A 22,520-nucleotide genomic window follows, 5' to 3' on the forward strand; every position below is an offset into this window, starting at 1 on the left:
ATATTTAATAACATTCACATTCCGCATTTACTTTGACAAACGTAGATCTGTCAGTGATCTCACCTGTAACAACTCACTTACTTGTGCATCAGGGGTCATTGCAATGCAGGATTGCAATATTAATTAAAAGCCTCTCATTCTCCTGCATATTGAGGACGGTCATTCCCATGACACACTAGACCCACAGAGAGAGAGAAAACATCTCAACTGTCTTCAACTGGCGGTGCCTGGTTTCAGATCCTCACACAACAGGAATTATTTTGCCCACATCCCTGTCAAACTCCGTGGGATACTTTATGTCTCATTAATGTCCCCACTCACTTTACCAAACTGTAGCAGATACAATCAAGTATCTTAATATTTTAAAAATCTGTACTGTATACAACCAGGTCTCTCCTCGTTTATGTAACACCACAAGTCAAGTTCATAGCAGTTTCCTCATAGAACAACATGCACGGGTAGATATCTGCCTGCTAAACCTTCTTTTGATCTCCCACCTACCCACTCACATCTGACAGAAGGGAAACAAGACTGCAGACGGTGATGCACAAGCATCACTTCTTTACATTCCCCCTCCCTGCTATAATCTGCAATGTGGGTAGTTCTCATAATTTGCCCCCCCCCAAAAAAAAAAAGCTGTCCACCGGAATGCCGTCTAGGATGGACACGGATAGTCTCGGTCCCGCCAGTGTAGGAATAAGCAAAGCGAATCCTCATTTCCCTCGGTCAGGGATCAGTAAAACCCCGAGTGTGGACGTATCGGCCTCCTGCTGTTGCAAGCAGTAGCCCGGGGACAGTTCCGAGATGCGGGAAGCTCGCACCTCCCGAGCCTATGCTGATGATTCGGAGCTGGGTTGAAAATCCGGCGTTTCCGATAACACCTCCTACTGCCCCGGTTTCCCGCGGGACTTGCACAGGAAGCCGATGCATTCAATTAGCCGAAGAGAATGATTAATTCTTTCAAAATCGATTTGCTGCAGTTCTGCTATTGAACAACCCAATACGTTCTCAATCTCATTTAAGTGTTCACAAAAATGGCTAAATATATTTATGATGTCTATTTTTTCAGTATATAGAGCTTCTTTGTGATGTTTATATTTCAGTAAAAAGAGCTTCTTACCTTGTACCGCGGCTCCTGGTTCTGTTACCACCCTGTCCTATTGAGGCTGTGTTACGGGTTCGGTAAGTAATTAACACAACCTGGTTAATGTTCAGTCAGCTCCTGGTGATAATCATTAACTAAACCCACAGTTTTATCAGCTGGTTTCTCCGTGTCCTGTTCTTTGGTACAGGGTACATTCCGTCTCCAACAATCATCAGAATGTAGATGAAATGTAATCTCCGTAACTTTGAGAGTGGAATCTTTGTTGGTGCCAGACGGTGCAGTTTGAATATCGCAGGGACTGCTGATTCCTGGGATTGTCACGGTCAACAATTTCAGTTTTGCGGAGAATGGCGCGGGGGAAATAAAATCCGTGAGCGACAGTTCTGTGAGCAAAAGCCTCTTATTAATGAGAGACATCAGAAGAGAAAAGCGAGATTGCTTCAATCTGCCGGGAAGACGAGAGTAACTCAAATCACCTCGTAAATGTACATCTTGCAGAGAGGCATCACTGAACGTATAACTTGGTGAACATTGAACTGGACTGGCTACAGCTGTAGAAGATCACAGACATACAACGAGTGATACATTATTAAGTACAGGAGGAGCACAACGCAGTGCACACTGATATTTTTTTATCAACAGCCAGTGTGATTTAATTCAGAAAGTTTTATTTTAAATGTCACTGACAGATGCATGCTGTATTCGCTAAAATAACACACTGTCACATGTAGAAACATCATGCTGATCCGCAGAGCCACACAATTATAAAGACAACATTGGAATGGTAGAAGCACTGGAAATCCTGCCGTGACAAGGAAGGCGCATTAAAACACCATAACAGTCTCTGTCTCGCAAGAGAGCCCACATGGTCCAGTATCTATCACCTAAACCTTCTTTGAACTCCAAACCCCCAGTTGTTTGTGCTATTATACTTGTTAAAATAGACAGTGTTTCCTGTGTTTCCTCAATGGCAGCTAAATGCGGAAAATGTTTCTGAGGGACATCATTCACTCTCCTCTGAAAAATACAGTGATTGGCACGAAGAGAGAGGTAAAATAAACACAGACAGACATAGAGAAAGAGAAACACACACACACACACACACACACACACACACACACACACACACACACACACACACACACACACACACACACACACACACACACACACACACACACACACACACACACACACGGACAGAGGCACAGAGAGAAGTACACAGAGACAGACCGAGAGATTGAAAGAGCAAGAGATACACCAATGGGAAGGGATAGCTGGAGAATGACAGACCAACTCAAAAGGGATCTTATGTAAACCCCAGAGTGCTAACCTGCGACTTCGTTTTCCCTAACTCATCCAAGGTCATCTCTGTCTGTCTGCCTGTCTGTCAGTCTCTCTCTCTCTCTCTCTCTCTCTCTCTCTCTCTCTCTCTCTCTCTCTCTCTCCTCTCTCTCTCTCTCTCTGCTCTCTCTCTCTCTCTCTCTCTCTCTCTCTCTCTCCTCCTCTCTCTCTCCTCTCTCTCTCTCCTCTCTCTCTCTCTCTCTCTCTCTCTCTCTCTCTCTCTCTCTCTCTCTCTCTCTCTCTCTCTCTCTCTCTCTCTCTCTCTCTCTCTCTCCTCTCCCACCACCCCTGTAACTCTCCATCTTTTTCCGTTTCACCCTCCCTCTTCCGTTTCCTTGCCGACTGGTAGACTTTTTGTGCTGGGTACCATTCACCACCGCTCTCCAGGTATTGTCAAATGAATTGCATCGACCCTCATCGTCCACTCACTCCTGACTCTGCTTATTCAATCCTAACTCCACCATCTCTTACAACACACTGGAGAAACTCAGCAAGTCGGGCAGCATCCTTAGAAACGAGCAGCCAACTTTTCTGGCCGAGACCCTTCGTCAGGGGCCATGAAATTAATGTTGGTTGTAGCCCAGTAAAAAGGTCACCCAGGTAGGTCAGGTGACCTTGAGCCAGACAATTGATGAGGAACAGTATAGGACTCAGTAACTCTAAATCCTCAGGGGTCATAGCTTCCCAGCAACCAGCGACAACCATCACAGATAAGGAGGACCCCACGGACACGTAGAGATCGGGACCATGAGCAACGCCTGGCCAGCGTAGACTCCTTCCCCGGGTAGTACATTTTCTCTTCATTGATTGTTCATGGAGTGACAGGGGTTTTAGTAGGGTGCACACAGGTAGATAGTTTCTGAATCATGTGCTTTTTACTTGAAACAATGAAAGTTACTTGTCGGTAAATGCAGATTATCTGTGACATCGATCATAATTACAGGGGAGATCCTTGTAACAGGGTTCTTTGTAGGAGGCAGCAAGTGGAGATAGAAGGATCATTCTCTGGTTGGCTGCCAGTGACCAGTGATGTTCTGCAACGGTCGGTGTTGGGGCCGATTCTTTTTAAGCAGTAAAACAATGATTTAGATGATGGAATAGATGGTTTTCTGGCGAAGCTTGCAGATGATATGAAGATTGGTGGATGGGTACGTCTTGTTGTGGAAACAGATAGGATGCAGATGGACTCTGATAGATTATCAGAATGGGAAAGAGAGTGATAAATGAAACACAAGGATGGGATATGCATGGTCACGCACTTTGGGAGTAGAAATAAACGTGCAGACAATTTTCTAAACGCAGAGGAAATACAAAAATCTGAGATGCAAAGGGACTTGGGAGACTTTGTTCAGAAGACCCTAAAGGTCACCTTGCAGGTAGATACGGTGGCGAGGAAGGGAAATGCAATATTAACATTCATTTCAACACACCCAGAATACAAAGATGAGATGCGCTTTTCAGGGTTTATAAGGCACTGAGGTGAGGACTCAACTTGAGTATTGTGAACCACTTTGGTTCCATATCTAAGAACCTATATTGGAGAGGGTTCAGCGGAGATCCCCAAGAATGATTCCTGAGCTGAATAGATGATCAGACGAGGAACGTTCGTTCGTTCTGGCTTGTCAATCGCTACAATTTAACAGCATAAAACGGAGAATTGGTCAAAAAACACTGAGGCTATCTACAAGAAGGGTCAGAGCCGTCTCTATTTCCTGAGGAGACTGAGATCCTTTAACATCTGCCGGACGATGCTGAGGATGTTCTACGAGTCTGTGCTGGCCACTACTATCATGTTTGCTGTTGTGTGCTGGGGCAGCTGGCTGAGGGTAGCAGACACCAACAGAATCAACAAACTCATTCTTAAGGCCAGTGATGTTGTGGGGGTAGAAATGGACTCTCTGACGGTGGTGTCTGAAAAGAGGATGCTATCCAAGTTGCATGCCATCTTGGACAATGTCTCCCATCCACTCCATAATGTACTGGTTAGGCACAGGAGTACATTCAGCCAGAGACTCATTCCACCGAGATGCAACACTGAGCGTCATAGGAAGTCATTCCTTCCTGTGGCCATCAAACTTTACAAGTCCTCCCTTGGAGTGTCTGATACATTGAGCCAATAGGCTGGTCCTGGACTTATTTCCACTTGGCATAATTTACCTATTATTATTTAATTATTTATGTTTTTTTTTTATATTGCTATATTTCTGCACTATTCTTGGTTGGTGCGGCTGTAAGGAAACCGAATTTCCCTGTCTGTCTGCCTGACTGAAGGGATCTCATTGAAACCTTTGAAAGGACTGAGCAGAGTAGACGTGGAAAGAATGTTTCCCATGGTGGGTGAGTCTAGGGCAAGAGGGCACAGTCTCAGGATAAATGGGCCTCCACACAGAGATGTGAAGTAATTTCTTTTGCCAGAGGGTGTTTAAGTTCGGGAATTTATTACCAGAGACAGCTGTGGAGGCCAGGTCGTTGGGGCTATTTAAGACAGAGTTTGATTCAACATGCCATCAAGGTTTTTGCGTAGAAAGCCTGAGAGTGGAGCTGAGGAGGGGGGAAAAGGATTAACTATGATTAAATAGCGGAGCAGACTCGATTGACCAAATGACCTATTTCTGCCCCCGTACATGAATCTGCTAAACAAGATAAACGCCCCCTATAAGGTACCAGCACGGACTGAAGATTGGCTGACTGGCAGGATGCATAAAGTGAGGAGAAGGGAGCTTTCTGGTTGGCTGCCGGTGACTAGTCCGTGTTCGTACCACGTCATTTCAAGTTACAAGTCAATAATCTGGATGGTTGGCTTTGAGGCCAAATTTGCTTACGATCCAAATATAGTTGGAAGGGTAGGTAGTGTTGAGAAAGCAAAAAGTCTGCAGAAGACCTTGGGCAGATTAAAAGAAATGGCAATAAAGGAGCAGATGGAATATATTGAAGTGAATTGTATGTAGATGCACTTTGTTAGAAGCAATGAAGGCGAATGCTATTTTCTATCTGAGGATAAAATCAGAAAAGAAAGGGTGTAAAAGGAGTTTGGGCATCCAGAAGGTTAATTTCGAGTTTGAGACGGTAGTAAGGAAGAAAGGTTGTTGAAATGCAATGTCAACATTCATTTCGAGAGAACGAGAAAATGAACACAGATATGTAATGTAGAGCCTTTGTAAGGTATTGGTGAGACCGCACCTGGAATATGGCGAACGATTTGGGTCCCCTAACGAACACGGATGTGCTGGCAGTGGTGGTAGTCCAGATGGTGGTCTGGAGAGTAATTTTGGGAATGAAAGGGTTACATATGAGGAAAGGTTTAGGCCCTGTATTCATTAGAATTTGTAACAATGAGACGGGGATCTCATTGAAATTTATCAAATACTGAAAGCCCGAGTGTGGCATTGACAGGTAGTTCACAGAGGCACAAGCTCAGATAAGAACGTCCCTTTGGAACGAGGTTGAGAAGGAATTAAAAAAGGAAAAGTACATCTCAGAGTTCCTGCCGTTAGCCTCCACCCCTCCATAGAGTACGAGGCAAGTTATATATATAGCAGTGGTATGCCATTGCCTTCTGCTGGGTGAGTTTCCCAGCTCGTAACCCAGCACGAATGACATGCAGGGGTGCCTGCTGGATTCGAAGTCCAACGCTGTTGCCACTACGCCACCAGCCCATTCGAGAAGGAAGCTACAACGATGTGCATCTGTGGAATTATTTGCCACCGATAGCATATTTAAAGCGGAGGTTGACAGGTTCATAACTAATAAGGTATCAAAGATGACGAGGGGAAGGCAGGGGAATGAGTTTGAGGGGGATAATATATCAGCCATGAGGGAATGGTGTAGCATCATCGGTGAGCCGAATAATCTAATTTTGTTCCCATATATTGTGGAATTGTGGCCAAATTTTGTCACAGTATTGTTCTGAGAAACTGCGAATGTTTTGAGTTGTACAACGAGATAAGTTCAAGATGAATTAAATAAAATTTCAATAGTTTTTTTATCACATTGCATGATTTCAAGAAAACAGTTATTATGTAAATTTGCCATCTGGTTCCAGAATAATTGTGAATATTCTTTTTCATGTCCAAAGCCATCTGACTCCCAGATGCCAAAACTTGGTGGACTGGAAGTTTTAAAGTGCTGGCTTTAAAGATGGCCCCCCACACCGATAAACATGTAACGACGAGGATGGGATTCGAACCCATGCGTGCAGAGCACAGTGGATTAGCAGTCCATCGCCTTAACCTCTCGGCCACCTCGTCAGTTCTTCTCTGTCTTGTGAGAAAAAGTTCTGAATTTCTCCAGAGTACTTACAATCTCTGCTTACGCTCTACACATTTGTTTTCAGATTCTCTGCCGATTTACTTTGCTGGCCGTGCTTACCAGAATTCATGGACGTGAATAAGGAAAGTTAAGAAAGATTTGTACCAAACACAGGAAAAACATCGAAATAGGTATTTTATGCACTTCAGACGCTATGGACGTGCTGTGGCAAAAGGATCGATTCCGTGCACTGTAACTTGTAGAAACTGTGATTTTTTTGAGTTGTACACTGAGACATATTTATGTTAAATGAAATAACATTTCATAAGAACTTATGAACATAAGAGATAGGAGCAGGAGTAGGCCAATCGGCCCCTCAAGCCTGCTCCGCCATTCAACAAGATCATGGCTGATCCAATCTTAACTCTAGTTTTCACCGAATCCCACAAGGCAACAGTGCCAACCAACAGGGCACCACGCCGCCCATTTTATTTTATTATTCATCCCGCCCAAACCCATGTGATCACCCGGGGGAAAAAAGCCGAGTTGCCAATTGAGGAGAAAAATTCTGGAAAATTCCTCTCCGACCCATACAGGCTATCGAAAACTGATCCAGGAGATCACATGGCTGATCTAAACCTAGCCTCATGTCCACTTACTTGCTCGCTCACCGTATCCCCTAATGCCATTTTTATCCAGGAAAATGTCTATCTCCGTTTTGAATTTATTGAGTGTAGTAGCTTTCACAGCTCTCTGGGGCAGTAAATTCCACAGCCCCACTACCCTCTGAGTGAAGAAATTTCTCCGCATCTCAGTCCTGGAACGGCATCCCCTTATTTTAAGATTATGCACCCTAGTCCTAGTTTCACCCATCATTGGGAACATTCTCCCCGCATCCACCCGATCAAGCCCCTTCACAATCTTATATGTTTCAATAAGATCGCCTCTCATTCTTCGGAACTCCAATGAGTAGAGTCCCAATCTACTTAACCTCTCATCATACATCAACCCACCCATCCCCGGAATTAACCTTTCATCATCTTTCGTATCATATTGCTGGATTTCAAGTAAACAGATATTCTAGGAATTTGGCAGGTGGTTCGAGAATGACGGCTTCCCGTGTATTGGCCAAATGCATAACCCGATAACTACTACATTAAGGACACGCTGAAGGGTACGTCCGGCCTAACGCTTAACCAACACAAACACATGGCTGCTCAGTTCCGGAATATCAAACCAATGGCTGAAATCGAGTTCACCCTATCAATAATGTATTGAATCTGGTGGACCATTGTCACAGATTCCAATCCCAGAATATAACGCCGCTGCAAAAGACAGTGGTGAGTGCCTTTGAGAATTCCTTTCTGTGTGACAGAAAGAGAATATTGAATTTAAATGAAGAGCCCAAAGCCAGAATGAATGTAGAGATATTGAAAACAATAGCTGAATGTTCACCTGGAATGAAAACACTGCGTGCCAATACTTTTAGCTTGGTCAGGAAGTCATTCTACACGTGGGAAACTACTTGCAGCAGTCAGCATGTTCCGCATTCTTTCCCCTGACATTTCTCCCATGAATTGGACTGTGTGGCCTAATGGATAAGGCGTCTGACTTCGGTGCTTGATTGGAAGTCATCAGAAGATTGCAGGTTCGAGTCCTGCCACGGCCGTTTTGACAAACTGGCGGATTTGATATCATTCTGTCTCTCCCTCCCTGCAGCATGGCGGTCTCAATTCCGCGTGAGGATTAGTCGGAATACTCCACCACCGGGGAAAACAAATGCCTCGTCTTCGTTGTACGCAACATATAATATTACGTGTCTAGTCTGTGTGGTATTTCTGCAGACACTTTCATAAACAATTGGCTGGAGCTTCTCAGACGTTCAGGAGGAGCTGCTGCTGGGTAGGTGAAGCTTATTTCACATTCAACTCCGTCTCCGAGTCCACCTGTTCGATGAGAATTCACCACCCAGCCCTGACTGTATATTCTTCTGTCTCCAACCCTCCTCCTCCTCTTGGACACAGCGCGCCGATTCTCTCCCTGCTCTGGGTCTTTTCATCACTAATTGCCGACTAGACTTCAACCGCCTCAACATCAGGTATCCTCACCGCTCCTCGAACCTTACCGCCTCTGAATGCACTGCCCCTCCAATCACTCAACATCAGAGTCAAAGATGCCATCGATCTCGATGACAAAGCGATTGCTGCTTTAGAGTAGCGGACTGGTGTCTGCCTTGCTGAGGCGAGGCGGTAACCCTCAGACACATCCTTATGCCGACACCTTGAAGAATCCCGACCCCGAACCATCAGAGAAATGCATCCGGCATTATCACTGATATCATCAACTCTGGAGAACCTCCATTCACTGTCGAAAACTCGTGGTCCCGTTGCACTGAACTACTCGCTCCTATCTCTTACTCGATTCACAATCCTGATTGACCAGGTAGGCCCATTGTCTCTGTCTCCTCCTGCCCTACTGATCCTGTGTTCCGATAACTCCAGTCCATGCTATGTCCCATACTTCAGACCCTTCCCACCTACATTTGGACACTTCCTTGCTCTCGATCAACTGACTAACCTTCAGTTCGCTGGCATTGACCGTCTCATTTTCTCTATGGATGTCCAGTCCCCATCAAGAGTCCTTTGAACTCTCCACTTATTTCTCAAGGAAAACTTTCTATAGATTTGTGATACAGAGTGTATCGACTGACTGCCTCATGGCTTGGTATGGAAACATCAATGTGATTGAACGTAAGTTCCTACAGAATGTGGCGGGTTCGGCGCAGTACATGCCCGGTAAAGCTGTCCCAGCATTGAGCACATCTCTCTTTGGGAACTTTGCCATCGCTTATTTGGTGGGTGGTGGCGCAGATGCTTTCTACTGAAACGTGGAGGTGGTTGATACCTTGCTCTGCTCGTGCTGATTTATTATTCCCATCAACCCTCATTTTCCCGCCCTCTGCCCGGCACCTTTGACGTCCTTACTGATCGGAGATCTATCGATTTTTAATTTATCAAGACCTAATGGCTCCGCCTCTACAACCGTCAACAGCAATGAGTTCCACAGATTCACCGCTCTGATGGAAGAAATTTCTCCTCATCTTTCTTGTAAAGTAAATTTCTTGTATTCTGAGGCCTTCTGATCCTAGCCTCCCCCACTATGTGATTTATGCCCACCACATCCACTCTCACCGTCTTTCAATATTCTATATTTTCCAATGATATACACCCAACATTTATCAAACGCTTCTCACATGTTAATCCTTTAATTTCGGGATTATTGCTGTGTGCGGCCCCGGGACCTTCTCCAATACCAGTGCATCTTTTCTTAGATAAGGTGCCCGAAATTGCTCATAGTTCCTGAAGTACTACCTGACCATACTAAGCCTCAGCATTTAATATTGTAGTCTTCCAAAATGACTACATCTCACAGTGGCTGACGTGATGAATATGGGGACGGCAGCTTGTAAAAGTTTGAAGATGCCCGTGGAGACGTCAGTGCTCTGGCCTGCACACGGCCTCAGCTGTCGGTCTGGGATTTTGACTGATCCGGCAGCCTTACGGGGACTGGCTCCGTGCAGAGTCGTTCCCATGTCCACCGCTGCTGCAGACGGCGGCTGCCAACCTAAGGACTTTATGTTGATATGAGTTTGCTCTCTGCGGAGGCCTTCTCATGTACGGTACCACTGCTACCGACAGTGGCTGCTCACCTGTAAGGCGTCATGTTGATGTGGACTGGGTCTCTGCAGAGGATAGCTCATGCCTGCCACTGCCAGCGACAGCGGCTGCTCAGCAGGAAAGTGTTAGGTTGACGGGGACTGGCTCTCTGCAGAATTGTTCTGTTCTCTGCCGCTGCTGCAGAGGGCGGCTACTCAGCTGCAAGGCGTCGTGTTGCATCTCTCGAAGTGTGCAAAATATTCCCTTGAGCGATTCGTTAGGGAGGCCGCACTGGTACAGTCGCCAGTCACTGGTACAGTTTTCCTCGTAGACAGAAATGCCCCTATCAGAAAGTTATTGCTGATAGTTTTTTCTTCGCCTTGACTGCCTGTGCCCTCTTGATACCTAATATGTCGCGCAGGTTAGCGTGATAGAAGGCTCTTGCATTGATGGATAAACCGTCCGGACTCCTCCAGAGAGCCGGTGATACTGTGAAGCTTTCCCAGTGCGTCCTTAGCGGTCACGGTCGGGGTGGGGTGGGGTGGGGTCTGGGTTTTAATGAACGCATCAGTAAACTGACTGAGGAGGTATTTTGGTCGCCATTTCATTCCGATGGTGGTTGTCATCCGTGTGTTTCGGAAGGACAATGCGCGACGGTCATCATCATCACGAGCCTGGGCGGAAGGTATGGAGATCTTGAGCTGCCCAGTGGTCAAGATACCCCCTTCCGGCCTCACCAGTGTAGTCCAAAGGAAACCTTATGAATCAACACGTTGTCACCAGCTTGGCTGCCGGAGCAGCGGGAAGGATGTTAGAGACGTCCAGCCACCTTAGGGACTGCACTCCGGTTTTGCTGTCTGAGTTCACTCACGGAGCCTCTGTCTCTCCCGAAGCTGCCCACAAGGCAGTGGGGTTATTTACCTAGAGCTGAGGATCTCGTCCACGAGTACCAGGGCGTGTCCACACGCCGGTGGGCCTGCCTGCTACGTATTCAGGGGCCAGAAGTCCGTCTGGCTATCTGTAATTCAGCCTGAGTCCGGAAGGAGTTCAGTTTCCATGTGTCGCCGGCGAGCAGGCACTACACGATGCTTGCTGTTGGAGAGGTTATGCACTGAGACGGAGAGACTTACAAGTTCTGCTCTCCTTTTCGCGAGACTGCTAGCCAGCGGTGGAAGATGAAAATGAGAGCGACAAACACTACCCACTACACTACCACACTAGACGAGTCACAACAACCATATTGATATCTGTGACCCTCATGCTATAATACACCTCATTAATGTCACCCCTCAGCGTCCTGTGCCACAGGAAGAAGTTTTAACCTTCACAACTTCGCCTTATAAGTCAAACCGGGTGTTCCAGGTAACATTCTTATGAACCGTTCCCGGTCTGCTTTCCAGTCTAACGGTATCCTTCCTATACCTTGTCTACATGTATAACCGGTTTCAGCGAATATGCTTCCATAAGCTTGGTTCATCCAATTCTACGAATTCGCCAGTACCCTGCCATTTACTATGCAAGAACTGCCCTGCCTTAACTTTACAAAGCGCAGCATCTTGTCAGGTTAAATTCCACCTGCCATTCCTTGGCCCCTTTCTAAGTTGATCTCGCTCTCTTTGTAAAATTTAGACAATGATCTTCATTGTCCAAGACACCACCAATATTGATGTCATTTACACATTTAGGAACCATCTGATTATACCCAATTATCCTCTGTTTAAATGCTGAAAGATTCCAACACCCGCATCCCTTCCCGTAACTCTTCCACCAGCGCTGTTAGGCTCAATGGCCTGCAATTTATGCATCGTTGTTTTATTTCCTGCACAGATCGTGTTTAACCATGCTGTGCGACATGATGCAGTTTGTAGGCTCAGGTAAAAGCGGGATGTCTTCATCATCGATAAGGCTTTAGGGAGCTTTGATTTTCGTGTATAAATCCAAAGATCCACGATGGCACTGTCGATACAGATGACTTACTGCCGACAGCTCGCAAAATGTCGAGATGTGCTTCCTCTGTACCACATTCGCATCAATCTGAAGCTCCGAATTTCCCTTTCAGAAACATACTTTGGAGCTGTCTAAATAAATTGGATATTTAACGAGCTTCCGAAGGACCCGGTGGACTTGACTCTCGGGAATGCAGGTGCGGCACCTTTCAGCGATCAGCGAAGGTCAGCCATTACCACTGCCGGAAAAGTGGTCGGTTCGGATGACTTCAAAGCCAGACTAAAACGATGGGATATGGAGCATCCTGTACCCGGCACGATGTCAACAAAAGGCCAATTACTAGAAAGCAAAACACATGACGTAACTTCAACATTGCTGTTTCTGAGGGAAATGGGGGACTGTTGCCTTCAGTGTTTCATGGTGACACGGTTCACTTCGGTGGAGCAGCTGAAGGCTTCTCAATCCACCGTTCGGAGAAGGTAATAAGTTATTGTGGTGGCAGTGTTAGGGGAGTGTTGTCTCATGATAGACTCTTCATGCTCTCCGTACATAGTGTTCTTGCTGCATGCTTGTTCTCCCAAGCTGGAACATACAATGATTAAGTTCTGTCGGGGCTACTTACCGAGACGGTTCTCCTCTGTGATCCAAACCACATGTTACACACCGCCAGGGCAGATATCGCAGTCTTTATAAAGACACGAATAATGATCACTAGTGTTCCCCAATGATTCATTCAGAGTCCAGACGGTTTCCCGACCGGCAGCGCTGGATGAACAAGAGATCTGCAACCTGCTGAGCGCCAGATTCGTGACGTTCGGCTCGGGCGACGAAGGAAATTACAAGCGGTGCAGGTGTGATCTCCGGAAAGCTGTCTCACAGGTGAAGTGGCAATCCAGACAAAACTTGAAAGACTGAAAGATGCTCGACAGCTGCCACGTGGCTTGAATGCTATCACATCCAACAAGAAAAAAAAACAACTGAGCGACAAACGTGACAGCTGGTTTTCCGCTCCCAGATGAACTCAATGCATTTTATGCTCATTTTGACCGACTTAGGAGGCACCTTAGCAAATTCCCTCTGTTCCCCACGACCCGGTGACTTCACTCTCTGAGGCCGACGTGAGAACATCCTTCAGGATGGTGAACTTTACACAAGCGCTTTCCTGCAGAAAGCAACTGGCCCGGACGGTGCACCCGTCTGATCAGCTGTGCGAATTACATGGCTGGAGATTTCACTTGTATCTTTAACCGCTCGCCTCGGCGGTCTGAGCTGCTCACAGTGTCAGGAGGTCTTCAACCATACTGGTGCCCAAGAGGTTTGTGGTAACCTGCCTCAAAGACTATCGTTCAGAAGCACCAACTTCCACTTTGATGAAGTGTTTTGAGTGGTTGGGGACGAAACGTATTGGCTCTAGGCCGAGGACCGACTTGGGTCCGCTGCAGTTTGCCTGCCGTCTCCAGGTCAAAAACAGATGCCAATTTATAGACTATTCACTCGTCCCGGGGACAAGTAGAGAGTGAAGATCGATACATCGTGATGCACGTCATTGAGTAGAATTCTGGATTGAACACTGTCATTCCCACAGAACTAATCGTAATCATATGTATGCGTCAATAACACCTTCTGCAATGGATCCTCGATTTCCCCACTGGTATAAGTCAGTCAATTTGGAATGTGATAACATCTCCTCCACAATCACCATCAGCTTAGGTGCACGAACAGGCTCAGCCCCTGCTCTACTCGCTTTATAACTGTGACGGAGGCTAAGTACAACCCCGATGCCACATTTGAGTAAGCTGACGGTACCTCTGTTGTTTCTCGTATAAGAAGTTGGGGTGAATCGGTATATAGCAGGGAGATTGAAAGTCTGCCTGAATCGCGGCACGACAGAAACCGCCTATTCACCGTCGCCAAAGTAAAGAGCTGATTATTGAAGACAGAAAGGAGACACCGGAGGTCGGTGAACTACTCCTCATTAGGGTATCAGAGGGTGAGAGGGTCAGTAACTTTGAATTCTGTGGAGTTACCCTATCAAAAGATCTCTTCTAGTTCTAGCAATTACGTGCCAAAACACGGCAGCGCCTCTACTTTCTCAGTTGTTTACGAAGATTAGGCATTTCATCTCATTGTTTGACAGCCTTATATGGAGGTGCGGTGGCGAGGCTATTTACAGTTGCATCACGACCTGGTACAGATTATCAATAGCTTTGAACGCAAAAGTGTACACAGAGTAGTGTATAAGGCCTATTTCATCACAACTATCCGTTCATTTATCAGGAGCGCTGATGCAGGGAACAGCATCAGTCATTTAGGTCCCCACCATCCAGACCGTGCTCTCTTCTCGCTGCTGCCATGAGGTGGCGGTGGGTGGTGTTGGTGAGGGGACAGAAAGAATATGTTGCCCACGACTAGGGAACAAAAACTGATACCCTCTCAACTATTAGGAAACTGAACCGGAGTGGGTAACATCGCTCAATCTATCACTGAACTGATTCCACGTCCGACTGACAAACTCCCAATGACGGTCCAGCTCAAAAACGCAATATTTATCACTTATTTCTTCATAATTATGATTTATGTATATATTTTATTCTATATTTGCTCATTCGTTTGTTATGTTTCGTTGTGTACAGTGCTTCCGTAGCTTCCCTGATGGTCTTGTGGCGACCCACTTTCTGTGCAGGTGAACCTGCTCACAAATTGCCCGCGCGCGGGGAGAGAATTTGGTAATGCACTTCGGACGTCATTTCCGCCCGGAGAGACGATTAAATTTGAATAAAATAGTCTCGAAACGATTTACCGACTGTGTGTTGTTGTTTCCTGCTCTGTATGTAGTACTTCGCTACAGTCTAGTGGTTAGGATTCGGCGCTCTCACTGCCGCGGCCCAGGTTCGGTTCCCGGTCAGGGAATTAGAATACTTCTTGCAATAATCTATAGTTCTTATTCTAACTTAACGTGTCTATTAACCTGCTGCCACAACCAACCGCATTCCTGTCTATATCATTCCTGCCGATTCAGGACTATTATTCTATAAGACCTAGGAGCAGAATTAGTCCCTTTGGCCCATCGGGTTTGCTTCGCCATTTCATCGTGGAAGATGCAGTTTTTCTCTCAGCCCCATTCTCCTGCCTTCTCCCTGTATCCCTTCATGCGCGGATCAATCAGGAATTTATCAGCCTTAAACACGTACAGATAAAGACGGTCTCCACAACTGCTTGAGGCAACGAATTCCCCAGATCCACCATTCTCCACCTGAAGACTTCACTCCTGATCTCCACTCTGAAATGACGTCCCTCTATTCCGAGGCTGCGTCCTCTGGTCTTAGACTCACCCGATTCAGCGAGCGCGTCTCCACCCCCGCGACTCCAAAGAGTCTGCATTCCCACGCCTGACTTGAGATAATATCTTACCATATATGCAAATTTCAATACATTTCCATGAATGTAACATGATTTATTTTTCTGCTCGACTATTTAAAACTTCATTATAAACAAACAGGAAGGCAGATATTAACTTAATTCATCAGTACCACTGAACATGGCAGAGTACACACAGGAAAATGCCCTTTGTTCCACCTTGTCTGTGCTGAACGATACTAATCGAAACATTTCATGTGAAGATATGAATAAAAATATATGAACACGCAGCAGCAGCTATTCAGTAAGGATCGGTTGATCTGATCGTGACCTCCATTCCCCATTCCCTCACCCACCCCCGCCACCGTCATTGCTCTTCACCCCAGTTCATATCAACAGGCGAGACGGAGTGCCTGCTCCTTGGGTATATGGGGGGCATTCGATCCCGGAACGTCATTCCGTGTATGAAACTGAGCAGAAAAGACCTGAGAGCTGCCTTATTCCCCTGATATGACGGCAGAATCCCGATCTCTTAGCCGTGCTCGGACTTCTATTGCCAGCCGTCAGCCATGATTTGTTCTGACGTAGATAAATAACAGAGAGGCGGCAACGAATGATTGTATGAAATCTCTTTTCAGGGCGGTGTCCGAGATCGCTGCAGATCCACAGTCACTGCCGAGGTATTTGTCAATTTGACATCATTATGTCGGCCAGACTGCCGAATGCACCGTCCTCAGCAAAAGGAGCAAAAGGATTCTCTCCCGGGAGAATCCCACCCCGGGATACCGGTGTCCCAGACTGATCCCCAGATCCCGAGCTCATCTCGTCTGTGTAATTCCATGGGGTCACATGTGGGGGGAGTCTCGCGAGTCCGGTGGAAGCTGCGCCGCTCGACAACAGGCGGAAATACGTCACTGCGGGACTGCTTCCGATGCCACCGAGCTCGAGACTGGAGTCAGTTCCTTTAAAACCGTTGGAAATTACCCCCGCAGCACGGCCATTAAAGGTAAGGGCGGGAGTTAAAGGGGAGGGCGGGAAATCGGCCAAGATGTCCCCATCCCGCGGGCGGGGATGTTCAGACATTCAGATGTTCACAGATACACTCTCAGTCCGGGTCTGACTTCCCGCAGAGACTCCAGTTCCTTCTTCCCGGTCTCACTGAACTGATTCCCGAACAGCCTGAAACAGATTGGAGATTAAAGATGAAATAAACAGATTACACAACAGTGTCAGTAACAGGGGACTGGGGTTAATGTTTCAACAACACTCACAGACAAATATCACCAGAAAACCCGCTGATCCGCTGATATTTTAGCACATTGAACATTAACACAAACTCTCACCAGATCCGCTCCAGACTCGGGAGGGTCAATATGAGGCGGCGGAGAGCGGGGACAGATAGGTCTGTCAGCCAGTTCCTTCCCAGATCCAGCTCCGTCAGTGATGAGTTTGTACTGAGAGTGGAGACGAGATCCTCGACACCAGAATCTGTGAGACCGACATTGTTTAGCCTGGAGATGAGAGAGAGTGAGGGTGAAGGACACAGAGAGACAAGAGACGGTACAAATCCCCAGTGCACCATTAATGTTCAGTGTCAGACACCCAGTGACTGTAAACACAATCTCCCACAGTCTGGTACTTACTCCAACTTCTGTATTTTACACTCTGGGTTCCTCAGAGCCGCAGACACCAGTATCACTCCTGAATCTTCCAGTTTATTCCCCCCGAGTCTAAACACAAGCAGACAAATTGATGAACAAAGTGATTCAAACCGTGGGTTTGAGGGAATGTCTCTCACTCTCGTATTTCAGGAAACATTACACCCTTCAGTTAATCAGTGATCGCAGTTCAAATCACTGTCAGTGTCCCTCACTGACCAGCTCCAGGGTATTCACCCAATGTCAGTAATTTAGTCTGTCGATGTGACCCTGTAATCTCCACATATTCTGTCTCATTCCCCGAAGGTTAAAAAGTGTTCCTGACGTGAGAGGATTGGGAGGGACAGCGTTGAAGGGTGGTAGAAAGTCGGGAAATGTCAATCGGAGATGGTGGAAAAGACCCCACCTGAGGAAAAGGGATAGGAAGACAGAATCTGCAGGAGGAAGGGGATGGGGAAGAGAAATCCCTCAGGAGGAAGGGGATGGGGAAGAGAGATCCCACAGCAGTATACCGATGGGAAAAGATAATTCAGAAATAGATTGTACGGAAGGCGTGGGTCTGAACTGAGGCCCACAATCGGGAGAAGAGATGCTCCCATGGGGTCCGGGTATCTGGTAGTGAGCACAGTCACACAGGTGGACTGATGGTGATAGTCACACATGGGGAAGGGCAGGGAGGACAATCTCACAATGGTATTTCTTTCCTTCTCACTGGGACAGTCTGCTGACGGTCTCTTGTCCCTCACCGGGAAGGGGGTGTGAATCTCTGACCCACCTGCTGCAGTCAATGTCGGTATGGGTGTCAGTAACAGTGAGAAGGAACATTGTCAATAGACGTGTCACAGGCAGCGAGAAACACGGCCATTCCTGTGATTTACTACAATTAAACCAATGGCGTTGTTCACTGATCTGATGAAGTCTCCAACATCCCTTCACAAGGGACCACAGAACCCTCCCGTCCTTGCAGATTTACTGACTAATCCCCTGGGTATTTGTCACAATCTGATTTACTACAAATTTACCCAAATCCCTTTACATTGAAACAACACAATGGAACAGTTTCACAGTTCAGAGTGAGAGATAAATCGTTACCTCAACTCCTGGCACTTGGGCAGCCCGGGTCCCAGCCGCTGGATTCCTTCACACTGAATGTGGCAGTCCCACAGGTTGAGGTGTTTTATTGTATCACAGTGTCCGATGGCATGAGACAGGACTGTGCAGTCAATCGGGGTCAGTGTCATTCCACGGAATGAAAGTGTTACCACTGATTCCAGTGCGTCTTTGGCCAGTCCATGATTCTGAGACTCAAACAGGTAGTGCAATGTGTTCAGGAGGCTCCTTTTACCAGGTTCACTTCCCGTATTTCCAATCTGGCGTTTAACCTCCTCCTTCACCCAGTCAATCACCCGGCAGGTTGTTTCATGAGGAAATGGACCCAGAAACTCCACCAGGCCCCGAGCTGTCATTGGGGAGGAGAGACCAGCAGCAAAACGGAGAAATACCTCAAATCGCCCATCTGGCATGTTGTGGGTTTCAGTGAGGAGTTTCATAATATCTCTGCCATCTGGGATCAGGAATTGTGCGACTGCAGCTACAAACTCTTGAATGGTGAGGTGTGGGAATGTGTACACCACACTCCGGGCAGAATCCTCTCTCTCCAAAAGCTCCATCAGGAACCCGGACAGGAACTGGGAAGGCTGCAGATTGTACTTGATCAAATCTCCATCTGTAAACACAATCTTCTTCTCGGACACTCCTCTGAAGGCCATCTGTCCAACCCTGAGTAACACATCACGGAGGTTCTTAACCTCACGGCTGTGATTTTTCAGGATGCTATACATATAGTAGGAGTACAGTTGGGTGATGGTCTTGGGAACTCGTTGTAGGTCCCTGACTCTTTGTGTGAAGAAGGGGCCCAGTGCCAGAGCGAGGATCCAGCAGTAGGAGGGGTTGTAGCTCATGGTGTACAGGATCTCGTTCTCCTTCACGTGTTTGAAAACAGCTGCTGCCACCGGCTGATCTTCAAAATGCCTGAAGAAATATTCCTTCCGTTCCTCACCAACAAATCCCAGGAGTTCAGCCCAGACATTGATCTTAGCCTTTTCCAATAAATGTAACGCAGCGGGACGGGTGGTCACCAGCACTGAACACCCTGGGAGCACTTTGCCCTGGATTAAACTGTACACAATGTCAGACACCTTGCATTTGAATTCAGGATCTGTGCATGTGTACTGAGGTTCTGTGTCTCTCCGACTGTCAGCAAAATCAATTTTGTCATTGAATTCATCCAGACCATCGAATATAAACAGCAGTCCCTCTGGGTTCTTCCAGACCTCTCTCAGGATATTCCCGAAGTAAGGATACTGATCCAGAATCAGTTCCTTCAGGTTAATTCTGCAGTTAATGGAGTTTAAATCGCGGAATTTGAAACTGAAGACAAACTGGAACTGTTGGTAAATTTTCCCCGTGGCCCAGTCATGAACAATCTTTTGTACCATTGTTGTTTTCCCGATCCCCGGGACTCCAGCCATTGCTGCCGAACTCCCAGATTTGGATTTACTGCGGGAAAAGCTGCTCTGGAACAACTGATCAGTCCGGATTTTTTCCAGCTCTCCGCGGAGATGTTTCTCTCTCCACTCCTCGTGGTCTCTGCCTCTTGCCAGCAGCTCATGTTCCACCACTCTCCGAACTCGAACAGTAGAAATGACCGTGTGCTCAGCGTATCGATCAACCAGCTGGAAAACCTTCACCTTCTCTCTCATCAGGATCGTGTTCACTCTCAGTGTTGCAGTTTGTGCCCGTAGAGTCTCCTTGTGTTTCTGTTGAACATCTTCCATGGGAACAGAGAACATAGTCAAAATGTTAAATGGTTCAACGGACAAAGAAATTCCTAAATGCATTCCAATATTCAGTGTTTAAGATTACATAAATTAATTCAATGCTTCCATAGATATTAGGACAGGAAGTATATTTCTGTTCACAGACACCCGAATTAACAGCGATGAATGTCCCAGAAAAATGTCCAGTCCTCATCTTCTGGTACTCATTACTTGTGATGGTGAGCTTTCCTCTGATATCCTATTGCAATCCTGACTGCACCCCCGTTATAACATCATTTCACTATATTTAAAGGATTGTTTGCCTCATTAACAGAGGATGTTAATGTTGATCTAATGTGGAACTATGGAGAGCAGGACACTGTGCATTTTAGCAAAGCTGCACACTGGGGAGTCACCGGTGTCCACTGCTCTTGCATCAAAACTGGAGCAGAATATGTGGGAAATACTCAAGTCGGGCAGCATCTGTGAAGAGAATCACAGTGAGGTTTCGGATCGATAACCCATCGGAATGACAAGAATGAAAATGGGTCGTTTTTAGTCTCAGTGATGGAGGAGTGGAGGAAAGATGGAAAGGAATCTCCGTGACTGGCAAAGAGCATAAGCGTCTCAGTGGTGTACATCGTGTGTGTGGGAGAGGGTGGTGAAGTCTTGGCAACTGCTACTGATCATTCTGGCAGGTGGAGTGTGGGACACTGTATTATGATGCCTCCGCCTATCAGAGTTGAACAGGGATATTGCGTCCCAGCTGACTGGATACGCAAGACAGGACACTCTTCCATTGGTTAACTTTCTTTTCTTATGATAGTTTCTTCATTTTTATGGTTTATGTTTTCATTTCTGTTCAGTGATGTGTACCCCTTATCAGAATTACATATGCTTGTACAGAGTGCTGAATCCTCCTTGCATTGATGAAAATATATCCTTAGAGCTAATTGTGGATTTCAGTAATGGCAAGATGAGGAAACACAACACACCAGTCCTCATAGAGGGATCTGATGTGGAAAGAGTGAGCAATTCCAAATTCCTGGCTGTCAATATCTCTGAGTATCAAACCTGGACCTAATATATCGATTCAGCTCCTCCCGTCACGACAATATTTCACTGTGTTTAAAGCATTGTTTGCATCATTAGCAGATGATGTTAATGTTGATCTGGTGTGGAAATATGGAGAGCAGGACACTGCGCATTTTGGCAAAGCTGCACACTGGGGAGTCACAGGTGTCCACTGCTCTTGCATCAAAACTGGAGCAGAATACGCGGGAAATACTCCAAGTCGGGCAGCGTCTGGGGGAGAATCACAGTGAAGTTGTGTATCGATAGCCCATCAGAATGACAGGAATGAAAATGGGTAGTTTTCAATCGCAGTGATGGAGGATTGGTGGAAAGATGAAATCTCTGTTAATGGAAGAAATCACAAGCGTCTGTCTCAATGATGTACATTGTGTTTGTGGGAGAGGGTGGTGCTACTCATCAGTTTTGCTGTGGGGGTGTGGGGTGCTCTCTTTTAAGGCCTCCGTCTGTCAGAGTCGGCCATGGATGTCCTGCTCCTACAAGTCAGGACACTCCGATATGGAGAGGAAGCTTTTGCCGATGTTGCAAGCTCCCTCTCTCCATACATCTGATGAACACGAAGGAACGGCGGAGACTTGCACAGCTTGGGACCAGAGGTGTCGCAGGAGATGCCAGTCTGCGTTGAACACTGTTTAACACTGACTCAGGGACTCCAGCTCCAGGCTTTTCCCACTGGGTTTACTCCCAAACTCTTCCCCATGAGGGGTGCAGTTGCAAGGCAGCGGAGTTTTGAGATCAGAGTTTTCCTGTTCCTGGGTGAGCTGCCAATCACGGCCGATGAGCCTCATCTGCCCAAAGCGACTGGCTGTAAGGCACCAGTCAGAAGAAATGCTTCCACTGGGCTTAGTGGCTAAACAACACGTGAAGGCCCTAGCTGGACTTTGTTGCCAGAGGCTATTTTAGTCGCATGCCACTGGGAGCATTTCATAGGTCGTGGCAGCTCATCCCTACTACCAACCCCCAGTAAAACAATCTTAAGCAAACAAGGGGCGCTGTATTATTGAAAACAATAAATCAATAAATTGGTTTATTATTGTCACATTCACCACGGTAAGATGGAAAACTTTTCTGGATGCGATCCAAATAGATCATTACATCACATCGGTGCAATGAGGTCGTACAAGGAAAAACGGAACAGGATAGTTCAGGGAAACAGTGTTTCAGTTGCCGAGAAAATGCAATGCAGGCAGACAGTAAGGTAGAAGGCCAAAGGATCATTGGGAGATCAGGGTTTTGTTTTCGGAACTGTGCTCCTAAACTGTAGAATTCAACACCTTAAACTACAGTACTGCGC

The 22,520-nt window shown here is 46.6% G+C and overlaps 2 protein-coding genes and 2 non-coding genes across 4 annotated transcripts in view; 1 reads left to right on the forward strand and 3 right to left on the reverse strand.

Annotated features, from left to right (window-relative positions):
• LOC140720325 (NACHT, LRR and PYD domains-containing protein 3-like) overlaps positions 1-22,520 on the reverse strand; it is a 510,894-nt gene that overhangs the window by 461,771 nt on the left and 26,603 nt on the right. The gene's annotated exons all lie outside the window — the stretch shown is intronic.
• trnas-gcu (transfer RNA serine (anticodon GCU)) lies at positions 6,615-6,696 on the reverse strand. Its single transcript has one exon. It is a non-coding gene; the product is annotated as a tRNA-Ser (tRNA).
• Positions 8,277-8,366, forward strand: trnar-ucg (transfer RNA arginine (anticodon UCG)). Its single transcript is given in 2 exon segments — positions 8,277-8,314; positions 8,331-8,366. It is a non-coding gene; the product is annotated as a tRNA-Arg (tRNA).
• LOC140720379 (ribonuclease inhibitor-like) lies at positions 15,774-18,668 on the reverse strand. Its single transcript, XM_073035256.1, has 4 exons — positions 18,408-18,668; positions 17,301-17,387; positions 17,001-17,168; positions 15,774-16,836 (listed from the first exon to the last, which is right to left on the reverse strand). Exons 1-4 carry the CDS (start codon positions 18,554-18,556, stop codon positions 16,749-16,751), a joined length of 492 nt encoding a protein of 163 aa, XP_072891357.1. The 5' UTR covers positions 18,557-18,668; the 3' UTR covers positions 15,774-16,748.

This window comes from Hemitrygon akajei, unplaced genomic scaffold (genome assembly GCF_048418815.1).
Source record: "Hemitrygon akajei unplaced genomic scaffold, sHemAka1.3 Scf000041, whole genome shotgun sequence".
In the NCBI taxonomy this organism is placed as follows: domain Eukaryota; kingdom Metazoa; phylum Chordata; class Chondrichthyes; order Myliobatiformes; family Dasyatidae; genus Hemitrygon; species Hemitrygon akajei.

Bases quoted from the DNA above. Each gene is read 5' to 3' on its own strand.
- LOC140720379 (XM_073035256.1), bottom strand. From the start codon at position 18,556: ATGACACTGACCCCGATTGACTGCACAGTCCTGTCTCATGCCATCGGA. The intron at 17,388-18,407 runs GTAACGATTTAT...GCTTGTGTTTAG, and splicing joins CCCAAGTGCCAGGAGTTGAG to ACTCGGGGGGAATAAACTGG. The intron at 16,837-17,000 runs GTGAGAGTTTGT...AATCTGTTTCAG, and splicing joins CCGAGTCTGGAGCGGATCTG to GCTGTTCGGGAATCAGTTCA.